General features: G+C 43.7%; 1 protein-coding gene across 2 annotated transcripts in view; it reads right to left on the bottom strand.

The window, feature by feature from the left end:
• Positions 1–9,391: 9,391 nt before the first annotated feature.
• The window catches only part of LOC139465953 (transcription factor CP2-like), a 29,413-nt gene continuing 24,299 nt past the window's right edge, over positions 9,392–14,505 (bottom strand). For both annotated transcript variants that reach the window (XM_071247966.1, XM_071247967.1), the window contains exons 15-17: positions 12,333–12,475; positions 10,491–10,542; positions 9,392–9,509 (exon numbers count right to left, since the gene is read on the bottom strand). In XM_071247966.1, coding sequence (XP_071104067.1) covers positions 9,463–9,509; positions 10,491–10,542; positions 12,333–12,475 — 242 coding nt within the window. In that variant the 3' untranslated portion in view covers positions 9,392–9,462. The remainder of the gene's footprint in view (positions 9,510–10,490; positions 10,543–12,332; positions 12,476–14,505) is intronic.

Raw genomic sequence — 14,505 nt, 5'->3', positions numbered from 1 at the left:
TAAAGTCAGTTTAAGTCGGGAAGATGTATTGCATTGAATGCATGGTGAAAGTACTTCTGAAGTCAGGAATTTTTCTGAAGTTCTTAATTTCCTATTTTGAACATTTACCATGTTTTCCCAGTTTGCTGCCAAGGCCACTTAAGTTTGAAATCACAGATAGTTCCCTGACTGTGTATGTGTTGATCTGGATCTTGTAGTAGAGCTTCTCATGGCTTCAGATGTTGACCACTCCGGAGAAACTGAGCATGGTGCTGACAAGGTCTTTCAGGACCAAACCGGCACTAGTCCAGGCAGATATGCACATGTGCATGTTTCTGTGTAAACGCAATAGTTTTGAACACAACATTAAACCCAGTAAATTTTGATGACATACATCAGGGTACGAGAACACACAAGATCACAAACTATAACCACCCAAGTATCTCCGACAAGTCTTAAACCATGTGGGGACTCCCGATATCACAGCTAGTATATAGCCTAGTGTATTGACCAGGTGGTCTGGCTCAATGACTTACCCGTGAAGATCTGGGTAGAGAATAGGCCTGCAGCAGCCCATTGCCATTAGAGGCGACTAACTGTATTGACCTTAGTTTGTTTGTTGTTTAACGCTGCACTCAACAATATACCATCTATATGATGGCGGTCTGTAAATAATCGATTCTGGACCAGACAATCCAGTGATTGATACTGACCTTTGAAAAGGTCACCAAACTATCAGATGGTCTGGCTCAATGACTTACTTGATTGCGTGTATCCTGACAGTGTGGGATGTTGCTCACAGTGTCACTGGATTGTCTGGTCCAGAGCTTGCCACCATCATATTGGCTGGAATATTGCTGAGTGCGACATTAACATCAAATAAACTTAGGGCCACAAAACACAGACACTCGGTGAGTCGACCTTCAAGTTTATTGAAGAGCTCCCTGGGGTCAAGGCCAGGTGATGAAGGTAGCTGGTACCAGGATGAGTTTATACAATGATCACATCACACACATCGTCAAAAAAATAAAACAGGATCTGGAATACTTTACACCTATACACATGTATCAACAGCCTTGGGCAGCACAACACACTGTCACAAGTACACCACACAAGTACAGCTCCTACAGACACCCTGTGTGACAATCAAGACCAGAGCCCACATGCACAAAACAATCTTAGCACTTAGACCTTCGTAACCCCCATACTTTAACATAGACCTACAACAGTAGCACTAAGACCCTCGTAACTCCCATACTTTAACATAGACCTACAACAGTAGTACTAAGACCCTCATAACCCCCATACTTTAACATAGACCTACAGCAGTAGCACTAAGACCCTTGTAACTCCCATACTTTAACATATACCTACAACAGTAGCACTAAGACCCTCGTAACACCCTTACTTTAACATAGACCTTCAACAGTAGCACTAAGACCCTCGTAACTCCCATACTTTAACATAGACCTACAACAGTAGCACTAAGACCCTCGTAACTCCCATACTTTAACATAGACCTACAACAGTAGCACTAAGACCCTCGTAACTCCCATACTTTAACATAGACCTACAACAGTAGCACTAAGACCCTCGTAACTCCCATACTTTAACATAGACCTACAACAGTAGCACTAAGACCCTCGTAACTCCCATACTTTAACATAGACCTACAACAGTAGTACTAAGACCCTCGTAACTCCCATACTTTAACAGTGCTACTGTTGTAGGTCTGAGATCATCATAACTCTCATACTTTAGAGCCAAAATTTCTTTGTGCATGTGGGTCAAGGACCCGTTTGAGAAAGTATGCAAGTTACGATGATCGTAGCACTAAGATCACTTTGTGAAACGGGGCCCAGGTCAGACCTGGTAAGTACTGACAATATAGAAGTGCAAACTGTGACAATAATGCTCATCAATACTCAGACTTTCATTCTCTCATTATGACAACATTTCATCCATCTTGACCCATCTCTAACATTATGGGTCAATATGGATTTACTCCACTGACAGGTGTGTGCGAGACAAGCCAACACCAAGTTAACAGGAAACCCAACCGCGCCCTATATCATAATGCAATACTCTGAACAAGTGCCCTTTAGTGCACCTGATGGGATGGAATGCTCAGCTGATATTCCTTGTCAACATTAACATTACCATGGTTACAGATTCAGCTGATATTCCTTGTCAACATTCACATTACCATGGTCACAGATTCAGCTGATATTCCTTGTCAACACACACATTACCATGATAACATATTCAGAATCAACCAATTCCCCCCTCTAAAATACCAGTGAAAAGACTAAACTCCCATATACTGGGATTCCTTTAGAATAAAATAGGTGTATAATGGAGGTTCAGTCACTGATTCCCCGAAATGACATTTTAAAAGAAATAGATCAAGGCAGGCATTTACAAAAAATAATTTGAAGTGTGAAAAATATGCAAATGTTTTGTGCAGTGTTTTAGTGATACAAAAGTTGCATAAAGACGAGGGTGTTTATGAATTCAAAACTTCATTGCATTTCTTTTATTCACAGCGCGCACTTTATGGTCAGTTAACTCCCTTGCCCTAGGAAGATGTCCACAATGACACCCATCATCGTTATTTCAGTGTAAACCAAGACAAACGTTCCAAATGCAGAAATGATTGCTGACAAAGCCAAGCAAACCACTGTTGCCAGTGTAGTGCTTTCCTCTGTGTCACATGAGTGATAGAGTGAGTTGGTTTTAACGCCGCTTTTAACAGTATTCCAGTTATATCACGGCGTGTCAGCTTAATGTGGGAGGAAAGCCCGAAGTGATGCAGGTCTCCGACGTTTACCACTTTGGAGAAACCCACTAGCACGGGTATGGTGCTTACAAACCTAGAAACATAATCGGCGCTAACCGGGATTTGAACCCACAATCATAGGTTTCTGGTGTGCCCAAGGGACGCAACTCTGCACAGCGAATCGCGGCGCCTTAGACGACTGGGACACCTGTGCCCCCTGTGTCACATGACCATGCAAGGAGGGTATTATTTGATGTCAGCTGATTCGGTCACGCATGCCATTCTCTGGTCTACAAATCAAGAGCAGACACATTAAATAATTATTTTTTACACACATATAATACTACCACTGGAGTAAAATGTGTCTTAAAACATACATACATTTGATGTCTCGCATAAACAGATATTTTGTATGAAACGTACCGATACTTCATGTTAAACCAAAAGGTAAACACACATTTTGAATAAATTGATGATGGATGTATTTCCCATTCCAGTACCCACAGCCCTAACAGACTTTACCATATCAGTACACAAAAGACAAAAAAAAATTCAAAGTGCTTTTTTTCTTCACTTATTTTCCCCAAAACTGTCTTCAACCAGCTAATGAAGTCTGGACCAGACAATCCTGTGATTGACATCATGAGCAACGATTTACGCTGTGGGGATATGATGACATGCATCAACCAAGTCAGCAAGCCTGACCACCCGATCCTGTCAATTACCTCTTACGACAAGCATATGTGCCTTTTAGCATGGGTTGCTGAAGACCTATTCTCTCCCGGATCTTCACGGGTCCTTACATCATGTACAGGTTACGGGCGCTGCATCCTATTATATACTTTACAATGACTAAATCAATTCTGGTTGCACTGGGAAATATTTTCACGACAAGCATCCCCTGAGTAAGTTGCGGCAGTAGAGCACTTCCTAAATATTATAAATACTGAAATTTCCATCCCAAGGAGGCATCTTATTTTACATATATGCGTTTATATTTATTAAAACAAAGTGTTCAATGCATCTGTGAACATTAACTCAGGATGGACGTGATTCTGCACAGAAACATACTATTTTGTGTGTAGTAATTCAGCACCAAAACACAGACTATTTTATGTGTAGGAATATAGTGTAGTTATTCAGTACAGAAACACGGACTATTTTGTGTGTAGGAATATAGTGTAGTAATTCAGCACAGAAACACGAACTATTTTGTGCATATAATTCAGCACAGAAACACAGACTATTTTGTGCATATAATGGACTATTTTGTCTGTAGGGATATGGTGTAGTAATTCAGCAAGGAAACAGTATGGGACTATTTTGTCTGTATGTATATGGTGTACTAATTCAGCACAGAAACATGGACTATTTGTGTGTTAGAATATGGTGTACTAATTCAGCAAGGAAACAATGGGGACTATTGTCTGTAGGTATACGGGGACAATATGATGGTAATAAATTATTTATCATGGCCTTGCTATGTTAAGACATCCTCAAACAGACGCAGTCGTAAGCATGTGGACAAGTATCACTGGTTGAGGTTAAGCTCTTGGATTTCCAGACAGGCACCTGCCGAATAACTGACACATGGTTTTAAGACAAACATGCAGGACAATGTGGCGAAAGCATCAAGAAGAGATTAATGTCACTTTTATGGGCCAACTGTGACAATGTAGCCAGAAAAGGCACGCTCAGTTGTAGAAACTGAAAATATCCCAGGTTGTGAGTCAAAATGACTACAATATTTCTCAAGAATAATTCTCAATGTCATAAACAATTTCAAATAACAATGAAATATTTCATGAACATACCTACCTATTTATCTAAGCAGTGCAAAACTGAATGATTGGATGACTCAATAAGGCTAAAACACATGCCACCACGGACCTGCCATGTTTATGCTGACACACTAAAGAAATGCAACACCTTTTTTCAACTCTACTCAGGGAGTTCCCCTAGAGCGTTGATACAATGACTTACATGTCTGTAACTTGTCACACAGCGTCTCCTTCAACAGTCATCTTAGCTCCACAACTGTCACAAGTCGAAGTGATAGTATGGGAGTTACGATCATCTTAGTGCTAAGATCGTGTGGGGGGATGGGGCTCAGATATAATGAGCTGAATGTACCTAGGTTTTAGTAATGCTCCACATCTGTCATAAGTCGAAGTAATACTATGGGAGTTACGATCATCTTAGTGTTAAGATTGCCTTGTTGGATGGGGCTCAGATATAATGAGCTGAATGTACCTAAGATTCAGTGATGCGCCACAACTGTCATAAGTCGAAGTAATAGTATGGGAGTTACGATCATCTTAGTGCTAAGATCGCATGGTGGAATGGGGCTCGGACATAATGAGCTAAATGTACCCAAAATTCAGGGATGTATACACACACAATCAGCTAGTTAAACACTGAACACCCACAAGGTCTTATCTAGACATCTCAGAGGCCTATATTCACCCCCAGCCTGCAGGCGTTGTCTAATTGGAATAAAAACAGCCCAATCCATGTTAATATAATTATTACTAATGTTATTCCAAGGTGACATGAAGTCCACTGATAACAGGACCAATAGAACCAGCATCAAGACCAAGTTTCACATTGATGCCATCAATGATAAAAGATAAACATACCCCTGAATTCAAGACAAAAAAATAAATCACATTTCCCATTTTGCCCGAGAAAGGCACCTAATCACGAAATCTAGACAGGTAATCAAACAGCTAGGGGGCTGTCGGGTAGCCTAGTAGTTAAAGCGTTTGCTCGGCACGCCGAAGACCCAGGTTCGATTCCCGACATGGGTACTATGTGTGAAGCCCATTTCCTGGTGTCCCCCGCTGTGATATTGCTGGAATATTGCTAAAAGCGGCGTAAAACCATACTCACTCTCAAACAGCTAAAGTTTGAGTGATTTTAAAGATTCTGTCACTGCAGCAAACATTAACCAATTCTTTGGAGTCAGTAGTTGATTGAGGATTCTTTATTACATTCCTGAAATAACCTTTCAAAACTTACAAAAGGTCTTCAATGAACAGGAAGCAGCTGATGATGCGTTTTTTGAGTGCTTGAGTATATGTCATACCTAACTGTTACCATGGAGATGACTATGATGCTGCCTGATCTTCGTGACATAAACAAATAGGTGTGATGCAAAAACAAGTGCAGAAAACACAAAATCAACAATTTCAGTCCAAGTCTTGTGCGATGACAACCTGGGCGTGGCTTGTGATGAGTGACCTCCTGTGCAGGATGAATATATCCCTTCAAAACTAGACCCCTTAGATTATGTGAACGTCCTATAAACAATGTGAACACTGCCACAGTGATGTGACACCTCAGTAATGTGAACAGTCATACATGATGTGAACACCCCATACATGATGTGAACAGTCATACACAATGCAAACACATGATAGTGATGTGAACACTGTCCTACATGTGAACACCCCATAGTGACGTGAACACCTGATAGTGATGTGAACACCCCATAGTGACGTGTACACCGCATACATGATGTGAACAGCCCATAGTGACGTGAACACCCCATAGTGACGTGAACACCCCATACAAGACATGAACACCTGTGTAGGATGAGATCAGTACCATTAAGGTACAAAGGAACGTCATGTTGCTATGGTTACATCGCCAATGAGGAGTAACACTTCACACAAACAATAACTGTTCTACTTACAGGTGTAGAAGACATCAAGCACCTGTCAGCTTGGTCCTATCCACAGACTACCTGATGCTAAATGCAGACACGAGGCTGGTAAACAACCCCCTTATGTCAACCCTTATCAGAGGTCTGTTGTAGACAAAATGCAACCATGGCAAGCATTAGATTACTTTAATCTTGTCAGAGAGTTCCTGCATGTTGGCTGGAGACAATTCATCAGACGTCACCAGACTGATACAGCACCATACATTACATGTTACATCGTTAAATCGTTTTAAGTTAAGCACCATTGTGCAAACTGGGTATTACATCAGATTTCAGCCTTTGCCTGCTTATGTTTTTTTTTTAAATTTCCATATGAAGAATTGCGCTCTGTACAAAAACATTTTGATGTTGACATTAAACATTCATTTTTATCAGCAGGATGGGTCCTCGGTGCCACTGTACAAAACAACAGGAGCACTACGACTGTCGTAGGTCCATGCTGAGGCATAGGAGTAGCGACAACCTTAGCGTAACATCGCTTTGTACCAGGGCACCAGGTTCTGTATCATGGTAGTGTCCTGTGATGACTTGGTGAATTGTCCCAGCCCTGCTGTTGACACAAACAGACCCTAAACAACATGGCCCAGGCGACACCATGGGGGAGGGGGGCAGTGTTTACAGAAACAAACATAACAAACATCAAAGCAAACAATAGTACCGGTATAAATCTATTCCTTCTGAAAATGTATTCATTCTGATTTGTGTCCATGTTCTTAATAATAATAATTTACAATTAAATCTCCAAGGTAATCAACCGCATCTCCGTTTAAATCAGCAAAACACATCCTTGGGGAGAGATTTCAGAGTCAGCCCTATCTCCATCTCACCACCATCTACCCCAATCCATGAGAAGCATACGCAAGGTGAGGGTCGTGTCCAACATGGTGGCCATAATTCACAGGTAGAAAGGATTTCTCATGGAATACATTCATACAGTGACATCCATTACATCCCGGTCCTGGGTCTAGCTCTGTACATGTCCCTATTGATTCACCCTAAATATACCAGTAACCATGGTATATATCTGTGGTCCCAGTCTGATGATACCACTGTATTAAACTGAACGCTAATGAAGAACCAGGACTCTACAACAGCCCAGCACCTCCCTGACACACAACTCTTGCTTTGAGAGAAGAAGAATATCAATGGTTAACACTTGCTCAATGAATATACAGTAATGAATCCGCTGTGATCACGAATGCGAGAGCAGTGCTGTTTTACAAGAACACCCATGACATGTGACGGATACGACAGCTGTAACAGTCAACGCCCCTCGGTACATAACTTGTGTCTAGTTTCCTGGGAGCCTCGCGATATCATCCACTTATGCCTGTGAGCTGGGAGCCATCACATGTAATGTTCCTCTCGATATCGTCCACTTATGCCTGTGAGCTGGGAGCCATCACATGTAATGTTCCTCGCGATATCATCCACTTATGCCCGTGAACTGGGAGCCATCACATGTAATGTTCCTCGCGATATCGTCCACTTATGCCCGTGAACTGGGAGCCATCACATGTAATGTTCCTCGCGATATCGTCCACTTATGCCCGTGAACTGGGAGCCATCACATGTAATGTTCCTCGTGATATCGTCCACTTATGCCCGTGAACTGGGAGCCATCACATGTAATGTTCCTCGCGATATCGTCCACTTATGCCTGTGAGCTGGGAGCCATCACATGTAATGTTCCTTGCGATATCGTCCACTTATGCCTGTGAGCTGGGAGCCATCACATGTAATGTTCCTCGCGATATCGTCCACTTATGCCTATGAACTGGGAGCCATCACATGTAATGTTCCTCGCGATATCGTCCACTTATGCCCGTGAACTGGGAGCCATCACATGTAATGTTCCTCGCGATATCGTCCACTTATGCCCGTGAACTGGGAGCCATCACATGTAATGTTCCTCGCGAAATCGTCCACTTACTGCCGTGAACCGTGAACTGGGAGCCATCACATGTAATGTTCCTCGCGATATCGTCCACTTACTGCCGTGAACTGGGAGCCATCACAGTTAACATTCTTCAGTCGTTCTCCTCACTGGAAGTGGTCGGGCGCCGTGAAATATTGTGACCTGCCATCTACCCCAGCAACATGATGGTCCGGAGACAGGCATGTGTTCACCATCGGACATAACTTACAAGAGGCTCCACACCTTGACACCCCTGGATCTCTCAGTACATACCAGCATGTCCAACACACCACCAACCACAGACAACCACAGGACAATATAGGAGTTTTACCCCACAGAACTCTGGTTAGTTCCTGGCTATGCAGGTTATTTAATGGTGTGGGTACTTAGACCCACTTAAGACAAGAGGGCCAATTGTGACCCTTTATTTATGGGGGTGATTTAGACAGTGTCTGATTTATTTACATGATTGTATTGTTGATGAATGCAGATTGATGGATGAGATTGGGGGCCCTGAGGGTCAGGAATTGTTTGTGGGGATGAGATTGCGGGCCCTGAGGGTCAGGAATTGTTTTGGGGATGAGATTGAGGACTATGTTATTCAGGGGTAATTGAGGTGGTGTGGTGTGGGGCTGTGTGGTGTGGTGTGTTGGTGTGGTGTGGTGTGGGGTGTTGTGGGGTTGGGTTGGGTGGGGCGGTGTGGGGTGGTCTAAGTGGTGTGGTGTGGGGCTGTATGGTGTGTGGCTGTGTGGTGTGTTGTGGGGCTGTGTGGTGTGTTGTGGGGTGTTGTGGGGTGGTCTAAGTGGTGTGGTGTGGTGTGGGGTGGGGCAGTGTGGTGTGGTGTGGTGTGGTGTGGTGTGGTTTGGGGCGGTCTGGGGTAGTCTAAGTGGTGTGGGGTGGGGTGTTTTGGAGTGGTGTGGGGTGGTGTGGGGGACCCTGGGGCGCACTGTCTGCCACAGGGGTGGGCGGGTGGCTGGGAGTCGGTACCGGTGGTACACTCGGCCCAGTGACCACAAGAGGAAGTATACAGTGTCTATTTCACCACAATCCTCTCTTTCTTCAATCCACTGTCTTCAATAAGATCTTGTATTTGTCACTTCCATCATCTGAAAATGATCCTCATTAAAATGAATGTTTGCAATCTATAGGAAAAGACACACATGACCCCTCCCATCTATAAGAACAGGCACACATGGCCCCACTCATCTATAAGAACAGACACACATAGCCCCTTCCATCTATAAGAACAGACACAAATAGCCCTGCCCATCTATAAGAACAGACACAAATAGCCCCACTCATCTATAAGAACAGACACACATGGCCCCTCCCATCTATAGGAACAGACACATGGCCCCTCCCATCTATAGGAACAGACATATATGGCCCCGCCCATCTACAGGAACAGCGACATGGCCCCGCCAATCTATAGGAACAGACATACATTGCCCCTCCCATCTATAGGTACAGACATACATGGCCCCTCCCATCTATAGGAACAGGCACATAGCCCCTCCCATCTATAGGAACAGACATACATGGCCCCGCCCATCTATAAGAACAGACACACATAGCCCCACTCATCGATAAGAACAGACCCACATAGCCCCACTCATCGATAAGAACAGACACATATAGCCCCGCCCATCTATAAGAACAGACACAAATAGCCCTGCCCATCTATAAGAACAGACACAAATAGCCCCACTCATCTATAAGAACAGACACAAATAGCCCTGCCCATCTATAAGAACAGACACACATAACCCCTGCCCATCTATAAGAACAGACACAAATAGCCCTGCCCATCTATAAGAACAGACACACATGACCCCTCCCATCTATAAGAACAGACACACATAGCCCCACTCATCTATAAGAACAGACACAAATAGCCCTGCCCATCTATAAGAAAAGACACACATGACCCCTCCCATCTATAAGAACAGACACAAATAGCCCCACTCATCTATAAGAACAGACACAAATAGCCCCACTCATCTATAAGAACAGACACAGATAGCCCTGCCCATCTAAAATAACAGACACACATAACCTCTGACCATGAAACAGCAGTTGATCCTCACCTTTCATTCCCTCCACAGCAAACCTGGTCTGATCCCCGACATTGTGAATAACCTGCAACAAAATCAGCCACATGTTTCTCAAAACTGGAATAAACACGTTGTGATGCAAATCCTTTATAACGTCAGAAGGAAATCAGACAATATAAACAAGGCTCTGTAGCTCACCGGAAAATAGAGTGAGTATTGTTTTATGCAGATTAAAGTAATATTCCAGACATAATTCCGGAAACAGAAATAATGGCGGCCAAGTGGGACTGTAATTCTCAGTGAAGTAAATCTTAGAGACACTGTTGCCGGACCACATAGTTTCAGCTCCATTGCAGTTTCAAAGGAGACGTTAAAAACACAAAGGTTAACAATGGCCGATCAACCGACACTAAGGAACACGCCACAACATAATCTCACTTGACTTTCAGGTGAACTAAAACGTAGTATCATGTTGGAGTCAACAACTACACATGCTAGAGTTACAAGAATGACAGTGGATGTTTAACTCACTTCATCTGTGGCTAGAGTTACAAGGATGACAGTGGATGTTTTACTCACTTCATCTGTTGCTAGAGTTACAAGGATGACAGTGGATGTTTTACTCACTTCATCTGTGGCTAGAGTTACAAGGATGACAGTGGATGTTTTACTCGCTTCATCTGTGGCTAGAGTTACAAGGATGACAGTGGATGTTTTACTCACTTCATCTGTGGCTAGAGTTACAAGGATGACAGTGGATGTTTTACTCACTTCATCTGTGACTAGAGTTACAAGGATGACAGTGGATGTTTTACTCACTTCATCTGTGGCTAGAGTTACAAGGATGACAGTGGATGTTTTACTCACTTCATCTGTGGCTAGAGTTACAAGGATGACAGTGGATGTTTTACTCACTTCATCTGTGGCTAGAGTTACAAGGATGACAGTGGATGTTTTACTCACTTCATCTGTGGCTAGAGTTACAAGGATGACAGTGGATGTTTTACTCACTTCATCCGTGGCTAGAGTTACAAGGATGACAGTGGATGTTTTACTCACTTCATCTGTGGCTAGAGTTACAAGGATGACAGTGGATGTTTTACTCACTTCATCTGTGGCTAGAGTTACAAGGATGACAGTGGATGTTTTACTCACTTCATCCGTGGCTAGAGTTACAAGGATGACAGTGGATGTTTTACTCACTTCATCCGTGGCTAGAGTTACAAGGATGACAGTGGATGTTTTACTCACTTCATCCGTGGCTAGAGTTACAAGGATGACAGTGGATGTTTTACTCACTTCATCCGTGGCTAGAGTTACAAGGATGACAGTGGATGTTTTACTCACTTCATCCGTGGCTAGAGTTACAAGGATGACAGTGGATGTTTTACTCACTTCATCCGTGGCTAGAGTTACAAGGATGACAGTGGATGTTTTACTCACTTCATCCGTGGCTAGAGTTACAAGGATGACAGTGGATGTTTTACTCACTTCATCCGTGGCTAGAGTTACAAGGATGACAGTGGATGTTTTACTCACTTCATCCGTGGCTAGAGTTACAAGGATGACAGTGGATGTTTTACTCACTTCATCCGTGGCTAGAGTTACAAGGATGACAGTGGATGTTTTACTCACTTCATCCGTGGCTAGAGTTACAAGGATGACAGTGGATGTTTTACTCACTTCATCCGTGGCTAGAGTTACAAGGATGACAGTGGATGTTTTACTCACTTCATCCGTGGCTAGAGTTACAAGAATGACAGTGGATGTTTTACTCACTTCAACTGTGGCTAGAGTTACAAGGATGACAGTGGATGTTTTACTCACTTCATCTGTGGCTAGAGTTACAAGGATGACAGTGGATGTTTTACTCACTTCATCTGTGACAAGTACATGTATTCCCGATGGCCCCTGGATGTAGATGTCTCCAATCTGCGACCGCTGAATCCCAAACAAGAGGGACAGTTTCTGGCTCAGTTCCATCACAGTCATCCCCTCAAGGTACACCGCATGGTACACTGCAACATCACCAACAACACCAGAATCAGTACAAGCAACATCGCCGACAACACCAGAATCTGTACAAGCAACATTGTCGACAACACCAGAATCAGTACAAGCAACATCACCAACAACACCAGAATCAGTACACTGCAACATCGCCGACAACACCAGAATCAGTACACTGCAACATTGTCGACAACACCAGAATTTGTACTAGCAACATCACCCACAACACTAGAATCAGTACAAGCAACATCGCCGACAACACCCGAATCAGTACAAGCCAAATTGTCGACAACACCAGAATCAGTACAAGCCAAATTGTCGACAACACCCAAATCAGTACAAGCAACATCGTCGACAACACCCGAATCAGTACAAGCTTTATCGCTGACAACACCAGAATCAGTACAAGCAACATCGCCGACAACACCCGAATCAGTACAAGCCACATTGTCGACAACACCCGAATCAGTACAATCAACATCGCCGACAACACCAGAATCTGTACACTGCAACATTGTCGACAACACCAGAATCAGTACAAGCAACATCACCAACAACACCAGAATCAGTACACCGCAACATCGCCGACAACACCAGAATCAGTACACTGAAACATTGTCGACAACACCAGAATCAGTACAAGCAACATCGCCGACAACACAGAATCAGTACAAGCCAAATTGTCGACAACACCCAAATCAGTACAAGCCAAATTGTCGACAACACCTGAATCAGTACAAGCAACATTGTTGACAACACCCAAATCAGTACAAGCAACATTGTTGACAACATCCGAATCAGTACAAGCAACATTGTCGACAACACCCGAATCAGTACAAGCAACATCGCCAACAAGGCAGCAGAATCAGTGTTGGGGTGTTTTTTCCACACTGCTCTCAGCATTATGCCACCTTTATGATGGCGGCCTGTAAATAATAGTCTGGACCAAGCAAACCAGTGATTGATATTATGAGCAACTGTAGATCAGTTACAGCAATGTGGATGTGTGGATGCCTGTTTGTGTGGCTGCTTGTACTAGTCTGGACTAATGCCGATTGTATAGTGCTGGCCCACTGAGATTCCATGCCGCAGTTCAACATGAATACCCCACTCAGACACAGCATACTGACTCCGAGCCGACCAGTCCTTGTTTTAGCCCTGTAATGCACCAGGCAGGATAACAACAAGTACCATTTGTTATGTCTTTTGGGATGACGAAGCTGGGAATCAAACCCTTGACATTCCGCTCACCAGGCGGACACTCTACCACTAGACCAGGGAGGCAGTGGGCACTGTAAGGGTATGGGTACAAATAATCATTTTGCCCAACCTGGTCCATTAAGTCACCTTGTACGACATGCATGGGACGCTGTGGACTTATACTTATACAAGGGTACAGGCACATGGTGCTAAGCAGCTGCATAAAAACAACAAAAATTTGCATCAAATAATTTTTAACAAGGAATTGATGATTATGAAACAAATGTGTGACATGACAGGGTGATGTCTGGTAGAAGTTGCAGCAGGAGTAGGTGTGTTCTAATGTTTGGGAGAAGCAGTTGGTGTGTTCTGAATGTTGGGAGAAGCAGTTGGTGTGTTCTGAATGTTGGGAGAAGCAGTTGGTGTGTTCTGAATGTTGGGAGAAGCAGTTGGTGTGTTCTGAATGTTGGGAGAGGCAGTTGGTGTGTTCTGAATGTTGGGAGAAGCAGTTGGTGGGTTCTGAATGTTGGGAGAAGCAGTTGGTGTGTTCTGAATGTTGGGAGAGGCAGTTGGTGTGTTCTGAATGTTGGGAGAAGCAGTTGGTGTGTTCTGAATGTTGGGAGAAGCAGTTGGTGTGTTTTGAATGTTGGGAGAAGCAGTTGGTGTGTTCTGAATGTTGTGAGAGGCAGTTGGGGTGTTCTGAATGTTGTGAGAGGCAGTTGGTGTGTTCTGAATGTTGGGAGAAGCAGGTGGTGTGTTCTGAATGTACCCATGTGGGAATCGAAACCCGGGCCTACGACATGACGAGTTGACGCTTTAACAACCAGGTTACCCCACC

Source organism: Haliotis cracherodii, unplaced genomic scaffold (assembly GCF_022045235.1).
Source record: "Haliotis cracherodii isolate W230 unplaced genomic scaffold, xgHalCrac1.p SCAF_18, whole genome shotgun sequence".
Taxonomy (NCBI): Eukaryota; Metazoa; Mollusca; class Gastropoda; order Lepetellida; family Haliotidae; genus Haliotis; species Haliotis cracherodii.
This window is presented reverse-complemented; position numbering and strand designations above follow the sequence as displayed.